Source organism: Oncorhynchus mykiss, chromosome 2 (assembly GCF_013265735.2).
Source record: "Oncorhynchus mykiss isolate Arlee chromosome 2, USDA_OmykA_1.1, whole genome shotgun sequence".
In the NCBI taxonomy this organism is placed as follows: Eukaryota; Metazoa; Chordata; class Actinopteri; order Salmoniformes; family Salmonidae; genus Oncorhynchus; species Oncorhynchus mykiss.
Window position 1 is genome coordinate 45128583 of NC_048566.1, and position 26196 is coordinate 45154778.

Below are 26196 nucleotides of genomic sequence, written 5' to 3' on the forward strand. Positions count from 1 at the left end.
TCTGAATAGGTTTTGATGGCTTGGGATCGGTTGTTGTAAAACTCTTTGTAGTGGGGTCTTTGGAACTGCACCTAATGCAGCAAACTCAACAGGTGATGGTTCAGGTTCCTTATAGACCTCGGGTTCCTGGTTCTCAAAATAAGAGTTCATTCCATCTTCTTGGCTTAGAAAATAGGCTGCCACAGCATGGGATTGAGAAGTTGACTCAACACTCTCCAGGACCTTCAGTTTGGCATTATATGCTGCTATGTCCATTTCCAGTGGCATTTTTTCCATCCTAACATTCAGTTGAGCTTTCTCCAGTTCCAATGCATGCTTGTCCTGTAATGATGCTTGGCGAGCTGCTCGTTCTGCCTTTGCTTCCACAGTGTCCTCTGCACGCCTAAAAGCTGTCTTAGAATACTTTGTTTTACATTATGTTTTTGACACATTGGAAATACTGTCGTTCGGTTCAATGAGTGTTTGTGGCTCGATTTCAGCTTTTTTTCATATTTCGACCTCTTTCAGGAAATGTTCATAAGTTCTCATTCTTGGTTGATAATAGTTCATGCTCTCCTGTTCGTGTGCCTCCTCTGTGACCAGCTCTAGCACAGAATCATGAGCATTCTTAAAGTCATTGAGAACAGCATGAAATGCTTCAAGACTCTCATCCACAGTTTCAATGTTTCCTCCATCAACAAGAAGGGCTTTTATTTCATTAATTTTGCGTGTACACACTCCAAGTTTGCCTCTCCGGGCTGCATAGAGTGAATTTAGATGTTCCTCTGCCCTCTCCAGTGGAGTCTTTATTTGGGATTTCATCCTCCATCATTCACTTTTAGTTCACTCAATTTACAATGACACAGTTGTTGGTTTTTGATTGTTAAACGTAATGCCCCTTTAGACTTGTAATGCTTTAAAACACAGTCCTCCATTTCAGCATATTGACCCATTTTGAATTGAACATGTGCAAGTTCGGCATTTTAGATGCATTTTAAACATGTCATCCCATTATAAGTTGTCCCTTTAATGAAGTTCAAACACGCAGTATCTTTGGATCCTTAAGTTGCATTCGTTGCGTTGATGCATTGCGTTTCCACGTTAGGCCAAATATTAGCCATACGATTCAAATCAAATCAAGTCACATACACATATTTTATTTGTCACATGCTGATTTTCACATTTATTCTACATTAATCCTTGGGAAACATATATTTAGAAAATGAATACTTTCACCAAATTTCAAAAATGAATTCTCTGGTTTCTCTCAACAAGTTACCGCATTAGGCAAACCATTTACAGACGGCATCCCCAGCCGCGTCCTCAGAGCATGTGCAGACCAGCTGGCTGGTGTGTTTACGGACATATTCAATCAATCCTTATCCCAGTCTGCTGTTCCCACCTGCTTCAAGAGGGCCACCATCGTCCCTGTTCCCAAGAAAGCTAAGGTAACTGAGCTAAGTGACTACCTCCCCATAGCACTCACTTCCGTCATCATGAAGTGCTTTGAGAGATTAGTCAATCACCTCCACCCTACCTGACACCCTAGACCCACTCCAATTTGCTTACCGCCCAAATAGGTCCACAGACGTTGCAATCTCAACCACACTGCACACTGCCCTAACCCATCTGGACAAGAGGAATACCTATGTGAGAATGCTGTTCATCGACTACAGCTCAGCATTTAACACCATAGTACCCTCCAAACTCGTCATCAAGCTCGTGACCCTGGGTCTCAACCCAGCCCTGTGCACTGGGTACTGGACTTCCTGACGGGCCGCTCCCAGGTGGTGAGGGTAGGTAACAACATCTCCATCCCGCTGATCCTCAACACTGGGGCCCCACAAGGGTGCGTTCTGAGCCCTCTCCTGTACTCCCTGTTCACCCACGACTGCGTGGCCATGCACGCCTCCAACTCAATCATCAAGTTTGCGGACGACACTACAGTGGTAGGCTTGATTACCAACAACGACGAGACGGCCTACAGGGAGGAGGTGAGAGCCCTCGGCGTGTGGTGTCAGGAAAATAACCTCACACTCAACGTCAACAAAACTTAGGAGATTATTGTGGACTTCAGGAAACAGCAGAGGGAGCACCCCCCTATCCACATCGATGGGACAGTAGTGGAGAGGGTAAGTTTTAAGTTCCTCGGCGTACACATCACAGACAAACTGAATTGGTGCACCCACACAGACATTATCGTGAAGAAGGCGCAGCAGCGCCTCTTCAACCTCAGGAGGCTGAAGAAATTTGGCTTGTCACCAAAAGCACTCACAAACTTCTACAGATGCACAATCAAGAGCATCCTGTCGGGCTGTATCACCACCTGGTAAGGCAACTGCTCCGCCCACAACCATCAGGCTCTCCAGAGGGTAGTGAGGTCTGCACAACGCATCACCGGGGGCAAACTACCTGCCCTCCAGGACACCTACACCACACGATGTCACAGGAAGGCCATAAAGATCATCAAGGACAACAACCACCCGAGCCACTGCCTGTTCACCCCGCTAACATCCAGAATGCGAGGTCAGTACAGGTGCATCAAAGCAGGGACCGAGAGACTGAAAAACAGCTTCTATCTCAAGGCCATCAGACTGTTAAACAGCCTCCACTAACATTGAGTGGCTGCTGCCAACACACTGACTCAACTCCAGCCACTTTAATAATGGGAATTGATGGAAATTGATGTAAAGTATATCACTAGCCACTTTAAACATTGCTACTTAATATAATGTTTACATACCCTACATTACTCATTTCATATGTATATGTATATACTGTACTCTATATCATCTTTATGTAATACATGTATCACTAGCCACTTTAAACTATGCCACTTTGTTTACATACCCTACATCACTTTGTTTACATACCCTACATCTCATATGTATATACTGTACTCGATACCATCTAGTCCATCTTGCCTATGCCGTTCTGTACCATCACTCATTCATATATCTTTATGTACATATTCTTTATCCCTTTACACTTGTGCGTATAAGGTAGTAGTTTTGGAATTGTTAGGTTCGATTACTCGTTGGTTATTATTGCATTGTCAGAACTAGAAGCACAAGCATTTCACTACACTCGCATTAACATCTGCTAACCATGTGTATGTGTGACAAATAAATTTGATTTGATTTATTACATTGCCTGTTTTATATAATAAAGATAACCTTTCACATTGAACAGCTACAGTGTTGTTCGTTATTTACACCCCTTTATAGCATCGTTCACACCCTCTAAAGCAGGCCTGGCCAAAGGCCGGCCCGGGGCCGTATGCGGCCCGCGACCTGATTCAATACGGCCTGCGTAATCATGCTCAGATCACATAAAGGATTTGCGATAGTAAAGTTTTGAAAAACGTATTTGTTATTCAAATTAAAAGCCCAATGAATACCCGCCTTTGTGTAATGATTTAACTGCCACTGCTTGTGGGACATTTATTTTGAAGGCAAGTATAAATAGCAACTGCACGAGGACAGACAGCTGACACAAACTTTACAGTTACAAATAGTAGCTGGCTAGAAATTGAGCGAAACATGTGTTTTTTAAAGATTTCAAATAACAGGAAAGTAGACAATGAATGTATGGTGTTCCAGCAAGAGTGGACATCGAAAAATGTCTTTATTGAGGTATCAGGGAAAGCTGTGTGCTTAGTGTGCAAAGAGAGCATCGCTGTCTTGAAATACTCTTGTCGGATGTGGCAGGGCATGCAAACTATAACAGATTACAAAGTGAAGCACAGCTGTGAGCTGCCCAGTGACACAAGCCTACCAGACGAGCTAAATAAGTATGCTCGCTTCAAGGCAAGTAACACTGAAACATGCATGAGAGCATTAGCTGTTCCAGATGACTGTGTGATCCCACTCTCCTCAGCCAATGTGAGTAAGACCCTGAAAACAGGTCAACATTCACAAGGCCACAGGGCCAGATGGATTACCAGGATGTGTACTCCGTGCATGCGTGGACCAACTGGCAAGTGTCTTCCCTGACATTTTCAACCTCTGTGCCCAAGAACATCAAGGTAACCTGCTTAAATGACTACCGACCCATAGAACTCACGTCTGCAGCCATGAAATGCTTTGAAAGGCTGGTCATGGCTCACATCAACACCATTATCCCAGAAACCCTAGATCCACTCCAATTTGCATACCGCCCCAACAGATCCACAGATGATGCAATCTCTATTGCACTCCACACTGCCCTTTCACACCTGGACAAAAGGAAGATCTATGTGAGAATGTGATTCATTGACTACAGCTCAGCGTTCAACACCATAGTGCCCTCAAAGCTCATCACTAAGCTAAGGACACTGGGACTAAACACCTCCCTCTGCAACTGGATCCTGGACTTCCAGACAGGCCTTCCCTCAAGTGGTAAGGGTAGGTAACAACACATCCGCCATGCTGCTCCTCAACACGGGGGCCCCTCAAGGGTGCATGCTCAGTCCCCTCCTGTACTCCCTGTTCACTCATGACTTCATGGCCAGGCACGACTCCAACACCGTCATTAAGTTTTCTGATGACACAATAGTGGTAGGCCCGATCACCTACAACGATGAGACAGCCTATAGGGAGGTAAGAGACCTGCCCGTGGGGTGCAAGAACAACAACCGAGAGGTGATCAAGACAAAAGAGATGATTGTGGTGCAGTCAATGAAGAGCACAACCACAGGGAAAAATGTATTGTAGGAGGTTAATAAGTGTGAAACTTTGTAAAGTTATCCAGTGCCACTGTTGGGTGCCCAAAATTGACAGGAAAAAACACTGGCCTTTTGAAAGGGATACAAGATCAAGTAGCTGAGCTGAACCTAGATCAGAAAATTATTTTCCTGCAATGCATTATTCATCAAGAGCTGCTCTGTAAATGTGTTCTGAAAATGAGCCATGTTGTGGATACAGTCATTAAAGTGAAAAACTTCATAAGAGCAAAATCTGTCTCACTGTTCGAAGAGTTGGGCCATGCAGATCTCCCCTACCACACAAACGTGAGATGGCTGAGTTTGGGGAAGGTGCTTAAAAGGGTGTGGGACCTGAAGTCAGAGATGGCTGCGTTATTGCAAATTAAAGGAAAATATGTGGATTTCCCTCAACTGCAAAAAAAATGTTGACTGATTTTGCCTTCACCTTGGATATCATGGCCCTCATAAGTGAACTACAAGGGAAGTGCCTTTTTGCACATCAGATGTACAGCCTTGTCAAAGCCTTGAAGGGAAAATTACTTTTCCTGACCCGCCAAGTAGAAGCCAAAAATCTCACCCACCTTCCGACACTACTAGTCTGTTCCCTATCAGATGACCAGCGGGAGAAGTATACATCACTGCTGCGTGTTTTGAACAGTGAGTTTTCTCATTGTATTGAGGATTTCAAAGTGTTGGAAAATGATATGCTGTTGGTTTCTTCTCCTTTCACCTTCAATGTGGATAACGCTCCCACTGACCTGCAACTTGTTCTTATCGATCTTCAGTCTGATGCAGGGATTGGAGAACTATTCAAAACAATGTCACTGACAAGGTTCTATGCATCTCTTGATGAACAATTTTTTTTCCAAAGATTAGGAGTCATGCTCAGAAGATGTTTGTACTGTTTGGGTCAACCTATGTATGTGAACAGACATTTTCAGTGATGAAATATAACAAGTCAAGGCACAGATAATCTCTCACCTCTCAGCAATCATGTGCATAGCGACGTCAGAAACTATACTTGACTTCACTGCTTTAGTCAATGCCCAGAGACTTCACTCCTCACACTGATTGGGTAGTTTAAATGTGTTGAGGTCTCTCTCGTGTTTTTGTGCATACCCGTTAACAAGAGTTCTGTCCGTGGTGCTGAATGCACAGTGTACTTTTCCCTCCGTGTAGTTCACTGCATGTTTAATAATGAAAATACCTACCAAAAGGAGAACATGGATGTGGTTTATTTCTGTGCATGTTACTGTGCATGTTACAGTAGATATCTGTCAACACAGTCATACACATGATTTATAATCCTGTAATATGATTCTGGCCCGCGATGGCAAAAATATATTCTAATGTGGCTCTCCATGGAAAATAATTACCCAGGCCTGCTCTAAAGCCCAAGACACACCATCTCTTAAATAATTCACATAGGAACAATTGTGAATGTGGCCATGTGCTAAAGCAGTGAGGTAGTGCTTAAAAAAAAAAAAAAGTTTCAACAATAAAATGATTTATTAGTAGTAGCCTACAATTATGAAAAACTTAAAAACACACAAACACACAAAGGCTTAGGTAAAAACAATATCTAAACCTAGGCTTATATCACAAGATCCTTTGAGTAACTTTGGTTCAGGTTATGTTATGGACAAAGGAATCTAGTCTGAGGGCATATTACATGTCCTGCTCCAAAGGTCAGGACAGAAATGTCCATGGCCTTTCATTGCAAACGTATATGTTTGCCTGGTTGTGTCCAGTCCGGGGGATGCCTTCATATCTCTGGGAGGAAGGGCGTCAACATTGCACAGCAGCGGAAACCTGGTTCCATCTGAGTGAAAGCTCCTTGGCCACAACAACACCAGGCTCCAGACAATTAAAGCTGTAAAGGAGGAAAGCAGACAAAATTAGACAAGACATTAAAACTTGCATAACAACAATAATATTGTTTTCTTTTTTGGGAGGAGATATTTTATTGGAAAAGCAGCAGCTACTCTTTCTGGGGTCCACACAAAACAAAACACAGAATGACATAATACAGAACATCAATAGACAAGAACAGCTCAAGGACAGAACTACATACATTTTTTAAAGGCACATGTTGTAGCCTACATATCAATGCATACACAAACTTTCTAGGTCCAATAGGGGAGAGTCGTTGTGCCATGAGGTGTTGCTTTAGCAGTTTTTTAAACCAGGTTTGCTGTTTATTTGAGCAATATGAGATGGAAGGAAGTTCCATGCAATAAGGGCTCTTTATAACACTGTATGCTTTCTTGAATTTGTTCTGGATTTCGGGACTGTGAAAAGATCCCTGGGTGGCATGTCTGGTGGGATACTTGTGTGTGTCAGAGCTGTGTGTAAGTTGACTATGCAAACAATTTCGGATTTCCAACACAATGTTTCTTATAAAAAGAAGTAATGCAGTATGTCTCTCCTCAACTCTTAGCCAAGAGAGACTGGCATGCATAGTATTTATATCAGCTACAATAAAGAGCAGAAGGTGCCACTCTGTTCTGGGTCAGCTGAAGCTTAAACCTGTTAAGGATATGGCAGACATACGCCCCCTTTGGAGAGATTGGGTACCCCTAGTAAACTGGAAAAAAAATCTGTCAAAAATTGCTAATATATGCAAATAAAAATTATTATTGGATAGAAAACACTCTAAAGATTCTAAAACCGTTGGAATTATGTCTGTAAGTATAGCAGAACTCACAGGGCAGGCATTCTTCCAAACTAGTTTTTGTGGCCATGAAAGTTGGAGCAACTTTGACGTCATGGCCCCCACCCTTCCCAACCAGTTATGATTCTGGACACTTTCTATCTCTTCCGCTAGATGTCCTCTTTCATTAGAGCTTTGAATCGTTCAAATCCCGCGAGAATTGACCCTATGGGAGTGAAATTAGTGCGTGCCACGAGAGAATAGGCTGTGCGTATGGGCGCGAATTGGTCCCAGCCATTCCTTTGTTCCAGCACTCAAGAGAAGAGCAGACGATGGCCGATTGAATTGAAGTTTGTTTTGCGTGTCTAAAACATCATAAAGCTTGCTTCTGCACTTAGTTTGACCTGTTTAGTCGACATATAATATGTAATTTTGAAGTTTTGATGCGCAACTTTTCCGGACCAGAGGACGTTTTGGGTGCATTTCAGCTGATGTTATTAGCAGTAGCTAATACAAAGACGCAAGACTTGAAACCAAACGATGTATTGGGTAAGTATGAAGCCTTCCAGAACATTCTGAACGAAGACCATCGAAGGTAAGGGAATATTTATGCTTAAATCTGTGTTTCTGTTGACTCCAACATTACGTGGAAATGTAGCTTGGAACTGAGCGCTGTCTCAGCATATGGAATAGTGTGCGATTTCTGTAACGTTAAAAATAAATCTAACACAGCGGTTGCATAAAGAAGCAGTGTATCTTTCTAACTATATGTAGAACATGTATATTTAGTCAAAGTTTATGATGTCTATTTACGTTATCTTGCCGCGCTACATAGATTTCCTGCGGGCATTTTTGAGTAATTTCTGAAGGTGAACTCACTGTAAATGGACATTTATGGATATAAATGGCATATTATTGAAAAAAAAAATATGTACTGTGTAATATGTCATATTACTGTCATCTGATGAAGATTTTCAAAAGGTTAGTGAGCGATTTATTTTTTAATCCTGCGTTTGTTGATTGCATGTTTTGGCTATTGAAATGAGCTGTGTCTGGTGGTGGTTTTACATATATATGTGCTATGTTTTCGCCGTAAAACATTTTAGAAATCTGACTTGCTGGCTAGATGAACAAGGTGTTTATCTTTCATTTGAGCTATTGGACTTGTTAATGTGTGGAGGTTAAATATTTTTAAGAATATTTTTGCGTTCCATGCGCCACCGTTTCAGCTGAACGTGGGAGGGTTGATTCCCAATTGGGAACCAGTATCGTAGACAGGTTAACTAGCTCTTTCCTTGCTTTTTGGAGTGTGGTGTCAAAAAAGCAGAGCATCTCTTTATTACGGCCAGACCTCTCCCCATCTTTACAACCATTGAATCTATATGTATCGACCATGTTTACAATTTAAGGTAACGCCAAGTAATTTATTCTCCTCAACTTGTTCAACAACCACACCATTCCTTACCAGATTCAGTTGAGGTCTAGAACTTAAGGAATTATTTGTACCAAATACAATGCTCTTAGTTTTAGAGATGTTCAGGACCAGTTTATTACTGGCCACCCATTCCAAAATAGACTGCAAATAGAAAAGAGTAGGGCCTAGAGAGATGCTGGGTTGCGTTTACACAACAATTAATTGAGGGCATTGAAACCAGGTGTGAGGAAAAACAAGACAAAACACATGGAAAATGAAAAGTGGATCGATGATGGCTGGAAGACCAGCGACGCCGAGCGCCACCCGAACAAGGAGAGGATCCGACTTCGGCAGTTGTCGTGACAGCTGCCCTGCGGTACACCACAATTTATATGTTTGACATTAGAGAAGAATCCATTAAAGAAAATATGTTGATTTCTTTTAGATAGATAGCTCTGAATCCACGATATGGCAGAGGTTGAAAAGCCATAACACAAGTTTTTTCAACAACAAGTTAGGTCAATAATTGTTTGTTTTTTTATTTTTTTATTTAACCTTTATTTAACCAGGTAGGCAAGTTGAGAACAAGTTCTCATTTACAATTGCGACCTGGCCAAGATAAAGCAAAGCAGTTCGATACATACAACGACACAGAGTTACACATGGAGTAAAACAAACATACAGTCGATAATACAGTATAAACAAGTCTATGTACAATGTGAGCAAATTAGGTCTATATAAGTCTATATACAATGTGAGCAAGTGAGGTGAGATAAGGGAGGTAAAGGGAAGAAAAGGCCATGGTGGCGAAGTAAATACAATTGTCACGCCCTGGTCTTAGTATTTTGTGTTTTCTTTATTCATTTGGTCAGGCCAGGGTGTGACATGGGTTTTTTATGTGGTGTATTTTGTCTTGGGGTTTTTCGTAGGTATTGGGATTGTGGCTTAGTGGGGTTTTCTAGCATAGTCTATGGCTGTCTGGAGTGGTTCTCAATCAGAGGCAGGTGTTTATCGTTGTCTCTGATTGGGAACCATATTTAGGCAGCCATATTATTTGAGTGTTTCGTGGGTGATTGTTCCTGTCTCTGTGTTAGTTTGCACCAGTATAGGCTCAGTCACTTTGGATTTATTTTTTTCCTTGTTTTGGAAGAGAACGTGAGCCGGGTGCGCCATTCTCCTTGCGGAGATGGTGCAAAATCCATCAACACGGTCGGTCCCTGGGATTGGGCTGGCCAACACGATTCGGTTTGCTTGGAAGGAAAAGGAGTTGGAGCCTTTAGGACGGGAAACTTTTGGAAGGACAATATTGATGGGGATTCTAAAGTTGACGGAGAAGGACGTGTTTTGCTTCCAAGGCAACTCGTTGGAGGGAGCATACGACGTGGCACTACATACAGAGGAGAAACACGATGATATCCTGAGAAGGGCAAGAGCAGTGGGAGGTGAGAGGCCGATGTGCCACTATGAAATAACAAGCCTGGCGAGGAACAACTTTAGGGTTGTAACTGTCAACATTTACAACCCATACATTAAGGACGAAGAGGAGGACCCAAAGGGACATGGTGGCTACCTCCATCCTCCTGCTATGTTCTCCCTGGGGGCTGACAGGGGAACGTTGTTTTATGCACGTCAGCCTCCATTTTGCAGGCGCTGTATGGCCTATGGCCACATCTTCGCCTCGTGCAGTGCAAGAAAGTGCAGATTTTGTGGATCTGGGGAGCACGAGGCGAAGGATTGTGACGAGCCTAAGGCGTGCCACGGGTGTGGCTCGTCAGCACATCTGTGGCGGGGTTGCCCGGCTCGTCAGAGGTTATACGCGTCTGTGGCTGGGGGGGGGGGGGGATGGGGGTAGAAGAGGAGGGAAGGAAGCATGCCTCATGACCAGAGAACAGGTCCAGAGGGGAAGGTCGCAAGGAAGGAGGAGGAGCAAGAAGCGGCGGATGGAAGAGAGAAGGAAACGGAAGGCACGGGAGTAGGAGAACAAGGAAAAGCGGCGGAAGAAGGCAAGTGAGTGGAGGAGCATGAGAGAGAAGAAAGCGAGGGAGGGGTGGTGGAGAAGGAGACGGTGGAAGAGCAAGTGGAGTGGGGGGAAAGTGCCCTGGTGGAAGAGATGAGGGGTATGGTGGAGGAGCTGGCGGGGGGGAGGGTGGTATCTCTCCACTGCCGCCATCACCAAAGAAGAGAATGAAGAGGAGGGTGCGATTGGCCGACAGTGAGAGGGAGGGATGGCCAAGAGGGTGATGGGGGTGGGAGAAACCTCTGGGTTGCTGCTGGTTTCCCCAGGCCCTCAACTTCTGTTGGGTGGGGACACACCTAACAAGACTCAGGACTGGGTGCAGGAGGAGGTGGGGAGTTTTTTGTTTGGGGACTCAGCCTCCCCTATTTTTTTCCAAACCAGCTGCAGCGCTGGGGAGGGGGAGGAGTGTGGGGGTAGACCCAGGGTGCAGGGCACACCAGAGCCTACACTATTCCTGCATCCTGGGTTGGTGAGATGGAGGAAGAGGGGGGGACGTCGGGAGTACGGATGGTGTTATCACCGGTAGATATGGAGCAGGGGAGCATCGGGTGAGTCTCCTGGTTTTTTTTTTCTGTCTGGTTTAGTATTTGAGTGTATTACATGTTTTTATTTTATTCTTTCATGGGGTCTAATTTTACTTTTGTTAGTTTAAATGTAAGGGGTTTAAGGGATTTTGTTAAAGAGGAGGGCGGTAATTTAGTTATTTGGAGGGTGTGGGGTTTGATTTTTGTTTTTTACAGGAGGTTCACCTGAGGGATGGAGGGGATGTTAGTAGGTTTAAGAAGGAGTGGGACAAGGGGGAGTCGGTTTGGGGTATTGGGGGGGTGCACTCATCGGGGGTAGGGATTTTGTGTGGGCATAGGGAGGTAAAAGTGGAGTGTTCTTTTGTGGTGATGCAGGGGAGGGTTATGGGGGTGGATGTCACGATAAGGGATTGTAAATTTAGATTAGTGGTGGTGTATGGGCCACAGGTGGTGGCAGACAGGAGGGAGATGGTGGACTGTCTGGCACCCCTGTGTGTCACAAATAGGAAATTAGTGATAGGGGGAGATTTTAATACAGATTTAGGAATAGGGGGGGGGATAGCAGTGCAGGCGCCATCACTGGGTTAATGGCTTGCCATGATCTGGTTGATGGTGGCCTGCACACTACTCCGAAAATGGCCGGTCCTACATGGCGCAACTCCAGGGGGGTTGCGCGGAGGCTCGACTATATTTTTGAACCCAGGTCTTTGGGTAAGTTGTCTGGGCGACTGTTGCCTGTTTTATTTTCGGATCACGACGGGGTGCTCCTGCAGGTGGGGTCGCCAGTCTGCCTCTTTGGTAGGGGGTACTGGAAGTTAGATCGGGATGTGCTGGAGGAGCAGGCTTTTGTTGACGTTTTTTTTGGTTTCTTTTGGAGGCTTGAAGAGCTCAGGTCCATGTGCGAGGGGGTGTTAGAGTGGTGGGAATTAGTTAAGGTGAGGATTAGGGCTTTTATAATAGGGTATTGCAAGAGGAAAAAAAGGGAGGAGAGGAGGGAGGTGGATCGTATCCAAAGGTTAATTGAACTCGAGTCCGAGGCAGGCAACCTCGGTGGGTCGTTTGACTGGGAGAGATCCGCAACCCTAAAGGCGCATCTCAGGGAGTTGGAGGAGCGAAAGGCTCGAGCTTTCCTGGAGCGTGCGCATAGTGGCTTTCTAGAACACAATGAGACTTGTTCTGCTATGTTCTTTAAGTTGGTTAGGGCCAGACAGAGTAGGAAGGTAATGCATGGCGTTAGGGAAGAAAATGGTAGTATAGTTAGAAAACCAGAGGAAATGGTCAGGGTGACAACTGATCATTTCCAAGGTTTATTTAAAGAAAGGGAAATATATGTAGAGCAGGGAAATGTGTTTTTAGAACACTTGTCCAGGCGGTTGCCGGAGGACATTAGAGAAGTGATGGCCCAGATCTCACTAGAAGAGGTTGAGAGCGCTCTTAGGAGGATGGGAAAAGGGAAGGTGCCTGGGATGGATGGGCTGCCGGCTGAGTTTTATCTCAAGTTTTGGGGTATACTTGGACCAGTGGTCCTCGAAGTCTTGAAGGCCATCCTTGAGACGGGGGTCCCGGGGGGATCAATGGCTGTTGGTGTGCTGTCACTTTTATATAAGAAGGGGGAAGTAACAGACCTTGGCAACTGGCGGCCGTTGACCATGCTGTGTGTAGATTACAAGCCACTTGCAAAGGTTTTAGCAGACCGGTTGCGCACAGCCCTTCCTTACGTCGTCCATGAGGATCAGACGTGCGGGGTAGAGGGCCGCTCTATTAGATGGAACCTACAGTTAATCAGGGACTCCATCGCTTGGGTTGAAGATAGAGGACAGCCTTTAATGGTAGCAGCGCTAGATCAGGCGAAAGCCTTGATCGCGTGAATAGATCATTTTTATTCAGAGTGTTAGGTCGATTAGGATTTGGGGAGAAGTTCATAGGATGGATTCGTACATTATATGTCGGAGCGGGGTGCCGAGTTAGTGTAAATAGTCACTTGGGTGACGTTTTTGACCTCTCGTCTGGGGTCAGGCAGGGGTGCCCACTCTCGGCTCTCCTCTTCGTTCTGTACATGGAGCCTCTGGGGGCTGCCATTAGGGCAGACACAGGGGTGGAAGGCTTGTTGATCCCTGGAAGTGGTGGGCTGCGTGTTAAGATGACGCAGTACACCGACGACACTTCCTTGCTGCTGTGCAAGGACTCGTGCCTGACAAGGTCCCTTGCCATCTTTGGGGATTTCACCCGAGCGTCGGGAGCGGTTCTGAACCATGCAAAGTCTTCCGTCAAGTTTTTCGGAAGATGGCGCGGTAGAACGGATGTGCCCGGGGGGCTATCTCTCTGTGAGGGGGCCCTGAGGATTCTCGGGGTCCATTTTGAGACCTCCGGCTCAGCGACGCTAAACTGGTACATGCGTATCGCAGTGGTACAGAGGAAGCTAGCAATGTGGAAGGCTAGGTATTTGTCTTTTATGGGCAAAGTCCTGGTCCTAAAGGTGGATGTGTTGCCGTCTCTTTTGTATTTGGCGTACATCTACCCATTGCCGGCTTGTCTGAGGAGGCCTCTAGTGAGGCTTGTGTTCCAGTTCATGTGGAGTGGCAGGTACTGGCTTCTCATGAGTCTCTTTAAACGGGGGCTGTGGGAAGCCAGGCAGAACATGGTGAAGACAGGGAGAGATTGGGGGGTGGAAGGGATAGTGAGGAGGGTGGAAGGAGATTTGAGGGGGAGGATGAAGAGGGAGGAGAAGAAGTGGGGGCAGCATGCTGCTCGGGAGAGGTGTAAGGGGGGTTTAGGGCTGGGTGTCATTTAGATTTGTAAAGGGATAGATTAGGGACGGGGAGATAGGGAAAGGTAGTTTGTAGGATGACGGGGAGGGAAGATGCTCCCCTGAGGTTTTGTTTGGGGTTTTTGTTTAATTAAATTAAAATACCATTGTTGGAGTATGAATGAAAATTATGAGTTGTAAAGAATGAATTGTATTGAAGTTAATAAATTATTTTTTATAGGCTGTTAGGTTTTCTCGTCACGTTTATTGTTTTGTTAGTATTTTCATGTATAGTTTCTTAATTAAAGAACCATGAATAATAACCATAATAATAGCTGCGTTTTGGTCCGCCTCTCCTTCAACTCAAGAAAACCGTAACAGAATCACCCACCAACAGGACCAAGCGCCGTGGTGACAGGCAGCGGCAGCAGGAGCAACAAAGTTTGGATTATACGACTTGGGAGGAAATAGACAGGTGGGCGGTCGACCCATGGAGAGTGCCGGAGCCCGCCTGGGATTCGCTGGAGCAGTGCGAAGAGGGTTATAGGAGAATGGAGTTGGAGAGACGAACACAGCGGCGTGGAAGGAAGCCCGAGAGTCAGCCCCAAAAATGTCTTGGGGTGCGGCACAGGGAGAGTGTGGCAGAGTCAGGAGTCAGACCTGAGCCAACTCCCCCTGTTTATCGTGAGGAGCCAAGGAGGAGACCAGAACCAGAGCCGGTGTTGGAGGTGAGCGAAGCAGAGACTGTGAAGGAGTTAATGGGGGAATTGGAGGAGAGAGTTATGAGGGAGTTGCTGTGTTGGTGCATTAGGCATGGAATTCGCCAGACGGAGCGTGTCGGGGATTTGATGGCACCTGGGTCAGTGCTCCATACTCGTCCTGAGGTGCGTGTTAGTCGGCTGGTGAAGATTGTGCCAGCCTCACGCACCAGGCCTCCTGTGCACCTCCCTAGCCTTGCACGTCCTGTGCCAGCCCTGCTCTCAAGCTCTCCAGTACGCCTTCACGGTCCGGTCCATCCTGTGCCACCTCCACACACCAGCCCTCCGATGGCAGCTCCCCGCACCAGGCTTCCTGTGCGTGTCCTCGGCCCAGTACCACCAGTGCCAGCACCACGCACCAGGCCTACAGTGCGCCTCGCCTGTCTAGCGCTGCCAGAGCCTTCCTCCTTTCCAGCGCTGCCGGAGTCTCCCGTTTATCTAGCGCTGCCAGAGCCTTCCTCCTCTACAGCGCTGCCAGAGTCTCCCGCCTGTTCAGCGCAGTTAGAGCCTTCCTCCTCTCCAGCGCTGCCGGAGTCTCCCGCCTGTTTAGCGCTGCTAGAGCCTTCCTCCTCTCCAGCGCTGCCGGAGTCTCCCGCTTATCTAGCGCTGCCAGAGCCTTCCTCCTCTACAGCGCTGCCGGAGTCTCCCGCCTGTTCAGCGCAGTCAGAGCCTTCCTCCTCTCCAGCGCTGCCGGAGTCTCCCGCCTGTTCAGCGCTGCCAGTCTGCAAGGAGCAGCCAGAGCTGCTTGTCTGCAAGGAGCAGCCAGAGCTGCCAGTCTGCAAGGAGCTGCCAGTCTGCAAGGAGCTGCCAGTCTGCAAGGAGCTGCCAGTCTGCAAGGAGCTGCCAGTCTGCAAGAAGCCGCCAGAGCTGCCAGTCTGCAAGAAGCCGCCAGAGCTGCCAGTCTGCAAGAAGCCGCCAGAGCTGCCAGTCTGCGAGAAGCCGCCAGAGCCGCCAGTCAGCATGGAGCAGCCAGAGCCGCCAGTCAGCATGGAGCAGCCAGAGCCGCCAGTCAGCATGGAGCAGCCAGAGCCGCCAGTCAGCATGGAGCAGCCAGAGCCGCCAGTCAGCATGGAGCAGCCAGAGCCGCCAGTCAGCATGGAGCAGCCAGAGCCGCCAGTCAGCATGGAGCAGCCAGAGCCGCCAGTCTGCCAGGATCCGCCAGTCAGCCAGAATCTTCCAGAGCCGCCAGTCAGCCAGGATCCGCCAGTCAGCCAGACTCTTCCAGATCCGCCAGTCAGCCAGGATCTGCCGGAACCGCCAGTCAGCCAGGATCTGCCAGAACCGCCAGCCAGCCAGGATCTGCCAGAGCCAACTACCTGCCTGAGCTTCCTCTCAGTGCTGAGCTACCCCTCAGTCCCGAGCTACCCCTCAGTCCCGAGCTGCCCCTCAGTCCCGAGCTGCCCCTCAGTCCCGAGCTGCCCCTCAGTCCCGAGCTGCCCCTCAGTCCAGTTGGGCCCTTGGTGAGGGCTACTAGGCCAAGGTCAGCGGCGAGGGTCGCCTACTAAGGACGCGAGGAAAATGGACTAAGACTTTGTTGGAGTGGGGTCCACGTCCCGCGCCGGAGCCGCCACCGTGGACAGACGCCCACCCGGACCCTCCCCTATGGGTTCTGTCACGCCCTGGTCTTAGTATTTTGTGTTTTCTTTATTAATTTGGTCAGGCCAGGGTGTGACATGGGTTTTTTATGTGATGTGTTTTGTCTTGGGGTTTTTCGTAGGTATTGGGATTGTGGCTTAGTGGGGTTTTCTAGCATAGTCTATGGCTGTCTGGAGTGGTTCTCAATCAGAGGCAGGTGTTTATCGTTGTCTCTGATTGGGAACCATATTTAGGCAGCCATATTCTTTGAGTGTTTCGTGGGTGATTGTTCCTGTCTCTGTGTTTGTTTTGCACCAGTATAGGCTGTTAGGTTTTCTCGTCACGTTTATTGTTTTGTTAGTATTTTCATGTATAGTTTCTTAATTAAAGAACCATGAATAATAACCACGCTGCGTTTTGGTCCGCCTCTCCTTCAACTCAAGAAAACCGTAACAACAATATAGCAAGTATAACACTGGAATGGTAGATTTGCAGTGGAAGAATGTGCATAGTAGAGATATAAATAATGGGGTGCAAATTATAGATGGGCTATGTTCAGGTGCAGTAATCTGTGAGCTGCTTTGACAGCTGGTGCTTATAGCTAGTGAGGGAGATGTGTTTCCAGTTTCAGAGATTTTTGTAGTTCGTTCCAATCATTGGCAGCAGAGAACTGGAAGGAGAGGCGGCCAAAGGAAGAATTGGTTTTGGGGGTGACCAGAGATATATACCTGCTGGAGTGCGTGCTAAAGGTGGTGGCTGCTATGGTGACCAGCGAGCTGAGATAAGGGGGGACTTTACCTAGCAGGGTCTTGTAGATGACCTGGAGCCAGTGGGTGTGGCAACGAGTATGAAGCGAGGGCCTGCCAACGAGAGCATACAGTTCGCAGTGGTGGGTAGTATATGGGGCTTTGGTGACAAAACGGATGGCACTGTGATAGACTGCATCCAATTGATTGAGTAGGGTATTGGAGGCTATTTTGTAAATGTCATCACGGAAGTCGTGGATCGGTAGGATGATCAGTTTTACGAGGGTATGTTTGGCAGCATGAGTGAAGGATACTTTGTTGCGAAATAGGAAGCAAATTCTAGATTTAACTTTGGATTGGAAATGTTTGATGTGAGTCTGGAAGGAGAGTTTACAGTCTAACCAGACATCTAGGTATTTGTAGTTGTCCACATATTCTAAGTTAGAACCGTCCAGAGTAGTGATGTTGGAAGGGTGGGCAGGTGCAGGCAGCGATCGGTTGAAGAGCATGCATTTAGTTTTACTTGTATTTAAGAGCAATTGGAGGCCACGGAAGGAGAGTTGTTTGGCATTGAAGCTCGTCTGGAGGGTTGTTAACACAGTGTCCAAAGAAGGGCCAGAATTAAACAGAATGGTGTGGTCTGCGTAGAGGTGGATCAGAGACACACCAGCAGCAAGAGCGACATCATTGATGTATACAGAGAAGAGAGTCGGTCCAAGAATTGAACCCTGTGACACCCCCATAGAGATTGCCAGAGGCCCGGACAAAAGGCCCTCTGATTTGACACACTGAACTCTATCAGATAAGTAGTCGGTGAACCAGGCGAGGCAATCATTTGAGAAACCAAGGCCATAAACCAACCATAGATACAGCAACACCTCCCTCATAAGCTTTTCTGTCGCTTCTATAGATGTTAAATCCTTGTATTGCTACTGCTGTATCATCAAATGACTTATCTAAGTGAGTCTCAGAAATGGCTAATATATGAATGTTATCTGATGTTAGCAAGTTGTTGATTTCATTAACCTTTTTTCTAAGGCTACATATACAGTGCCTTGCGAAAGTATTCGGCCCCCTTGAACTTTGCGACCTTTTGCCACATTTCAGGCTTCAAACATAAAGATATAAAACTGTATTTTTTTGTGAATAATCAACAAGTGGGACACAATCATGAAGTGGAACGACATTTATTGGATATTTCAAACTTTTTTAACAAATCAAAAACTGAAAAATTGGGCGTGCAAAATTATTCAGCCCCCTTAAGTTAATACTTTGTAGCGCCACCTTTTGCTGCGATTACAGCTGTAAGTCGCTTGGGGTATGTCTCTATCAGTTTTGCACATCTAGAGACTGAATTTTTTTCCCATTCCTCCTTGCAAAACAGCTTGAGCTCAGTGAGGTTGGATGGAGAGCATTTGTGAACAGCAGTTTTCAGTTCTTTCCACAGATTCTCGATTGGATTCAGGTCTGGACTTTGACTTGGCCGTTCTAACACCTGGATATGTTTATTTTTGAACCATTCCATTGTAGATCTTGCTTTATGTTTTGGATCATTGTCTTGTTGGAAGACAAATCTCCGTCCCAGTCTCAGGTCTTTTGCAGACCCCATCAGGTTTTCTTCCAGAATGGTCCTGTATTTGGCTCCATCCATCTTCCCATCAATTTTAACCATCTTCCCTGTCCCTGCTGAAGAAAAGCAGGCCCAAACCATGATGCTGCCACCACCATGTTTGACAGTGGGGATGGTGTGTTCAGCTGTGTTGCTTTTACACCAAACATAACGTTTTGCATTGTTGCCAAAAAGTTCAATTTTGGTTTCATCTGACCAGAGCACCATCTTCCACATGTTTGGTGTGTCTCCCAGGTGGCTTGTGGCAAACTTTAAACAACACTTTTTATGGATATCTTTAAGAAATGGCTTTCTTCTTGCCACTCTTCCATAAAGGCCAGATTTGTGCAATATACGATTGATTGTTGTCCTGTGGACAGAGTCTCCCACCTCAGCTGTAGATCTCTGCAGTTCATCCAGAGTGATCATGGGCCTCGTGGCTGCATCTCTGATCAGTCTTCTCCTTGTATGAGCTGAAAGTTTAGAGGGACGGCCAGGTCTTGGTAGATTTGCAGTGGTCTGATACTCCTTCCATTTCAATATTATCGCTTGCACAGTGCTCCTTGGGATGTTTAAAGCTTGGGAAATCTTTTTGTATCCAAATCCGGCTTTAAACTTCTTCACAACAGTATCTCGGACCTGCCTGGTGTGTTCCTTGTTCTTCATGATGCTCTCTGCGCTTTTAACGGACCTCTGAGACTATCACAGTGCAGGTGCATTTATACGGAGACTTGATTACACACAGGTGCATTGTATTTATCATCATTAGTCATTTAGGTCAACATTGGATCATTCAGAGATCCTCACTGAACTTCTGGAGAGAGTTTGCTGCACTGAAAGTAAAGGGGCTGAATAATTTTGCACGCCCAATTTTTCAGTTTTTGATTTGTTAAAAAAGTTTGAAATATGCAATAAATGTTGTTCCACTTCATGATTGTGTCCCACTTGTTGTTGATTCTTCACAAAAAAATACAGTTTTATATCTTTATGTTTGAAGCCTGAAATGTGGCAAAAGGTCGCAAAGTTCAAGGGGGCCGAATACTTTCGCAAGGCACTGTATTAATATGGGCTATTTTCAGCCCTTTCCTGGGTAGCTTATCAGAGATAGACATAATACTGAAAAGAGCAAACAAAGCAAGAGAAAAAAATATACATTCAGCAGTCCATTTATCAATTGTTGTGTGTGTGAGTGTGTGTGTGTGTGTGCGTGCGTGCTGCGGGGTTGAAGCTACAAATCCATAGGCTTGGCTCTCTCATCCCTTCAGGCTTCTGGGACAGAGGGTGGACAATGAGCCTGTCATAGCGGATATAAGCAATGTACCCACAGGCTCAGGCAGCTTTTATGGCTGGGATCAGTTCTTTCCTTTTCTGGCGCACAGCTTCAGGATAGTCCTTGTTGAGGACGATATACCTTCCGCTCAAGTTTTTGGCTCTTTCCAGAACAGCTACCTTGTCCTCAAACCTCAAGAATTGACCACTATCGGCCTGGGCCTATCACCTGGGACGGTGGTGGGTTTTACAGTCCTGTGGGCGTGCTCCACCTCAATCTTCCTGTGGTCCATCTTCAATTTCTCAGAGATCATTTCCCTCACTTTGTCCTCAGACTCAGTCCAGGTCACATGTGGAGACTGCAAGTCCGTCCACAAACATGTTGCGCCGCCTTGATTGTCCCCCTGATTTATCTGTCATTGTTGTCATGGATTCACACACAGAACTGTGTCTCTCAATGACTTGCAGATTGCTGTCATATTGCCATTCTGTTTCAACTCATTGAGCTGACCTTGGGAGAACTGCAAACTGTTCTTCAGGTCCTAGACCTCTCTGATCAGGTCGTCCATTTTATTAATTAGTTGAATCCAAGTATTTGGACTAAACACTTGAAGCGATTTTCTTGTTGTCATAAAAACAGCTTGCAAGTCTCTTTTTGTTCGTTTAAAAGATACTTCACGTATGATACAGAGACACCACTGTCCTCAATGGTACTCCCGCCGACGTTGGTCTTTGTCACGGTAGCTAGCAACGTAGGTTACACTATTACTCCTCGCAGTTCCAGACAGGGCAGGTCACAGGAACGATTGAAAACAACAAACAGCAGGGATCTAGACAGCACCAGAGCCAGGATAATCCGCGGTCCCAGCCACAATGGCTAACCGTATTGCGGGCTGAATTCAAGAAAACCCGCTAGCTTGATTTGCATCTAGCTAGCAGCTAGGGTAGCTGCGACGCCAAATAGCTCCTCAGACCCGTCCTTGGCCGGCAGGATCACTGGAAAGACACAAGCAGTCCCAGCAACTGATGCCAAATGCGTCGCGGGATCCAAACTAAGGAGCTAGCTAGCTACCAAGAACATTCCAATACACTTTCAAGTAACAAACGTTAAAAAAAACTAAACTGAGCTCTTCCTCAATCCGCGTTCATCAGGAGGTGATATCCAAAGGGCATTGTAAGGTGATGTAAGGAGTCAGTGCACATTATTGCTTCTCCCCCAAGTCCAAGCAAAAAGCTCATAGTACGAAGACAAAATACCTGAAGTGTTGCTTGTTCACCCTAGATCACCGGTGGCAGAGATCAAGTTTATGCTGAAAGACAAATTCCAGAAAAATAGGTTAAAACTTAATTTGTTTTATAGCTTGTTATTGCCTGTTGACCCCAGCCTAACAATAGCAATGCAGACACAGGATAACTAAATAGATAACATTTTGCTTCATAATTACCAGCTGGCTAGATAAAAATGGTATTCAATCTAGTTAGGCTGCTAGTTGAACATGCAAAACAAAAATCAACCTCGAAATCTATAATCCAATAGCTAGCTAGCTACACTGAATAAAAATGTCAACGTAACATGTAAGGTGTTGGTCCCATGTTTCATAAGCTGAAATAAAAGATCCTAGAAATGTTCCATATGCACGAAAAGCTTATTTCTCTCAAATATTGTGCACACATTTGTTTACATCTCTGTTAGTGAGCATTTCTCTTTTGCCAAGACAATCCATCCACCTGAATGGTGTGGCATATCAAGAAGCTGATTAAACAGCATTGTCATTACGCAGGTACACCTTGTGCTAGGGACAATAAAAGGCCACTTTAAAATTAGCAGTTTTGTCACACCACACAATGCCAGAGATGTCTGAAGTTTTGAGGGAGCATGTAATTAGCATGTTGACTTCAAGAATGACCGCCAGAGCTGTTACCAGATAATTAATTGTTCATTTCTCTACCATAACAACATCCAACATCGTTTCAGACAATTTGGCAGTATGTCCAACCAGCCTCACAACCGCAGACCACATGTATGGCGTTGTGTGGGTGAGAGGTTTGCTTATGTCAACATTGTGACCAGAGTGCCCCATTGTGCCGGTGGGGTTATTGTATGGGCAGGCAAAAGCTACAGACAACAAATACAATTGCATTTTATCGATGGCAATTTGAATGCAAAGAGATACCGTGACGAGATCCTGAGGCCCATTGTTGTGCCATTTATCCAGGCTGTATCACATCCGGCCATGATTGGGAGTCCCATAGGGCGGCGCACAATTGGCCCAGCATGGTCCGGATTTGGCCGGGGTAGGCCGCCATTGTAAATAAGAATTTGTTCTTAACTGACTTGCCTAGAGGTTACATTTAAAAAACAATAAAAAAATGTATCCGCTGCCGTCACCTCATGTTTCAGCATGATAATGCACAGCCCTATGTCGCAAGGATCTGTACACAATTCCTGGAAGTTAAAAATGTCCCAGTTCTTCCAAGGCCTGCATACTCACCAGACATGTCACCCATTGAGAATGATTGGGATGCTCTGGATCTAAGTGTACAACAGCATGTTCCAGTTCCTGCCTACTTCCTGCAAGTTTGCACAGGCATTGAAGAGAAGTGGGACAACATTCCAAAGGCCACTATCGGCCTGATCAACTCTATGCGAAGGAGATGTGTCACGCTGCATGAATCAAATGGATGTCACACCTGACTGGTTTTCTGATCCATGCCCTTACCATTTTTTTAAGGCATCTGTGACCAACAAATGCATATATGTATTCCCAGTCATGTGAAATCCTTAGATTAGGGCTGAATGAATTGATTTAAATTGACTGATTTCCTTATATGAACTGTAACTCAGTATAATCTTTGAAATTGTTTAGCGAACTAGCAAACTTAGCATGTGTCCCTATAATGAAACATGGGGTTTGATTAGCTTGCTAATCGATTAGCATTCGCACCAAAGGGGGTATTTTTGGTAGCTAGCTAGTTAAACATGACAAACTGGCAAACATGAAAAGCTCAGCTTGCTGTCTTGACGTTGCATTGCCCTGCAATGAGCCATCGCTGAACAATGGCTCGTTGTGGGACCAAGCAATCTAAAATGGCACCTGTATGCAACTGTCTAGCTAGCTAACTAAATAGCAAACAGTAGTTAGCAATTAAAAAAAAAAACGTTTTAATACAGTTGAGACAATAATGTATGTACATGATGGCATTTTAACTGTAGACTCTTACCGGTGTATGGATTATGATGATTCACAGCATACTGAAACACTTTCAAAATGATCTTTCCCACTTGGCTTCAACCAGTACATATTGCTTTAGCCACAGAAGACAAAGCTGTGTTGATACCAGCAGCTGTATTCAGGACAACGCTGGTATTGAACGCTGAAGCTGCACTTATGAAAAGATAAGTAAATCCAATGGATCTTTTCAATATCCGCAGCAGCAGGGAGCGGGATGTGTCATTTGACAGAGGAGCCTTAAGTGACAAATAATGGTGGGGAGTCGACTCCAAATTAATAAATTCCTTGACTGCTTGCCCGTCAAATCCCGGTGTTGTCTCTCATTTCTGGGTGTCAAGCTTAGATTCCTCTAGGAATTGACTCCTCGATTTTAAGATTCTGTATTTTTGTAACAGAGGAAACTAGTTGCTGAAGGCTACTTCTGAGAACACAAACTCTCACATCTTTCACAGCAAAGAAAGTGAAAAGGAGAGAGAGGGGAGGGGCACAGCGAGGCATTGTCAGGCATGTCAGCCACCAGGCAGAACATTGCATCGGTAATCAAAAGATGTTTCGGCTGACGCAATGCTGTATCACGCAATTTCTTGGCTTACAATGTCTTGTGCAAGTTCACTAAAGTAGGGGCTATCAATGAGTAGGGTGAGCTTTTCTACATGCAACAGACTGAAGACCAAACACACACTAGTGTTTTTCATAGCGAAGAGAAAGAACAGGCGACCCAGCAAGGTTGAAAGTGGATCGGGGCAGGCAGACAGACAATCGGAACCGTGTGCAACGGCTATATCTTGGTAATCTGCCTTGTAAATTCACCAAAAGTATATTAAATTATATATGCATCAGCTTAATTAGGCCTAAATGTGCAATAAACCATATTGTGCCTATGGCTTATTTAATGAAACCCTGGCTGGAGAGCTACCTCCCTGTAGGTTTTTCGCTCCAACCCCAGTTGTAACTAACCTGATTCAGTTTATCAACCAGTTAATTATTGAATCGGATCGCTAGATTAGGGTTGGAATTAAAAGCTACAGGATGGTAGATCTCCACAAACAAGTTTAGAGAGCCCTGTCCTAGGCAAATATGGTTCAGCAGCTCAAAATCAGCAGGATGTGGGGCATTGTTATTAGGAAGGACGTGTACCATGAATAGCTAAATTTTGATCACACTTCAATTTAAATATTATGGGGACACCTATGCATTTGGCAGCCAAGCACAAGTTATTAGTGTAGCCTATTATCGTCTTAACATGACGTAGAAATATCTTCACGCTTAGGATGTGTATGGGTGTGTGTGCTTATGAATGTGTGTGTGAGGGAGGGTGAATATGAATATGTGTAGGAGGGTGGGAGAGAACGATTGTGTGGATGCATAGGGTAGATGTTGTGTGTGAATGAATTAGAATGGACGAGTAAGTTGATGTATGGATGGTTGTAAGTGTGTCAGAGGAAGGGGGGATGGGAAAAGAAGGGAGGTTGGGACAAGCTTGGCTTTCACTGGAAGGAGAGCGAGCTCAAGAATTTGTTTGAGAATGAATTGTTTGTTGCAGAAAGTTAAGTTTAACAGGCTAGAGTCTACTTCGTTTCATTTTATTTTTTGTTTTGCTTGTATTTACCAACAGCCTGTATAGGTCCGGAGAAATGCATAAGTTATTGTTACTTCTTTTTTTTACTCTGCCTTTAAATTGTTATCTCTGCGACACATAGAGGTTTCCACATTCAGAGGAAAATTGTTGCGTTTTGTGATTTGCATTTACTATGCTTTCTTCCGGGACAATGTGGACCAACCAGACTTCCGATTAAACAATAGTTTACTCACGGAGGACTATAGAGAAGAAGTGGCTACTCTTAGCAAACAGATTAAGAATTTACACAATCTACTGGGGAAAGCACCACCTACCTACTCATTCTCAACACCACAGGCTGGATGCCGTTCCGATGTGTTGAGAGTATCGCTGCCATCTCAACACTCATTGACGGAATGGGAAATGCCTTCCAGGGACACCTCCCCGAAGAAGTCTGGAGCAAGACCTTCGCTTCTGGTGGATTTAGTTGATGATACTTTCGCCATTTCTTCTGCCCAACCATGGAGGCATGTCACCCGCAGTAGATCAGCTGGCGAGAAGTGGCCTATGGCGAGTGGGGTTTCTTTGGCGTGACCCAAATACAGTTGTTGAACAGCTTCGCCCTCCTGGCTTCGGAGGTCCCAGCACCTATCCGGACTACTTCCCAAGGATTTTGATTCTCCTTTGGACTCAGATCACCGGACCTCGAGGGTGTCTGAAGCACTAGCTCCATCAGTGCAAAAACTGTCGAACCTCCTCTGCAATTTCAACAGGCGATAAAATCGGTGGTTCTCCTAAGCTTTATGGATGTCACGACTTCTGCCGAAGTTGGTCCCTCTCATGTTCGGGCGGCGTTCAAAGTCACCGACCTTCTAGCCATCGCTGATCCTCTATTCATTTTCCTTAGTTTTTTTCTTGTCTTCCATCACACCCGGTTCCAATCCCATCAATTACACGTTGTGAATTTAACCCTCTGTTCCCCCTCAAGTCCTTGTCGGTGATTGTTTATTGTAAGTGGTTGTGCACGTCTGTCCTGGTGTGCGTTGGGTTATGTACCCATTATTTGATTGTTCTGTATTCCAGTGTTTTTTTTTGTTATTGACTTCTCTGCTGCCAGTATGCACTGGAGGACAGAATCACCAACCTGTCTATGGTGTCAGCAGGAGCAGGTACCCCGGGTAGGTTGAGGAAAGCATCCGGGAGCACGCAGTAATGCTCCACCATCTTGGCACCGCCATGGACCTCATTGTTCAGACTATGGACCGCTGGGAGAGACAGGGAGTTCTTCCAGCGCCTCCACCAGCACAACCGGGGTCTCCTCTGAGCGCCCCTCTTCCTCCTGGTCCCAGTGGGATTCATCCTTCCCTGCCCCAGGAATACAACGGAAAGGCTGCGAACTGCCAGGGGTTCCTTCTTCAACTGGACTTATAC

General features: G+C 45.8%; 1 protein-coding gene across 2 annotated transcripts in view; it reads right to left on the reverse strand.

Moving 5' to 3' along the window:
- Positions 1–5893: 5893 nt before the first annotated feature.
- LOC110490531 (membrane-associated guanylate kinase, WW and PDZ domain-containing protein 2) overlaps positions 5894–26196 on the reverse strand; it is a 33785-nt gene continuing 13482 nt past the window's right edge. Inside the window, exons 2-3 of one of the 2 annotated variants that reach the window (XM_036949646.1) lie at positions 21232–21284; positions 5894–6536 (exon numbers count right to left, since the gene is read on the reverse strand). In XM_036949646.1, the coding sequence (XP_036805541.1) occupies positions 21280–21284 (5 nt within the window). In that variant the 3' untranslated portion in view covers positions 5894–6536; positions 21232–21279. The remainder of the gene's footprint in view (positions 6537–21231; positions 21285–26196) is intronic. The other variant, XM_036949640.1, reaches the window with a different exon arrangement.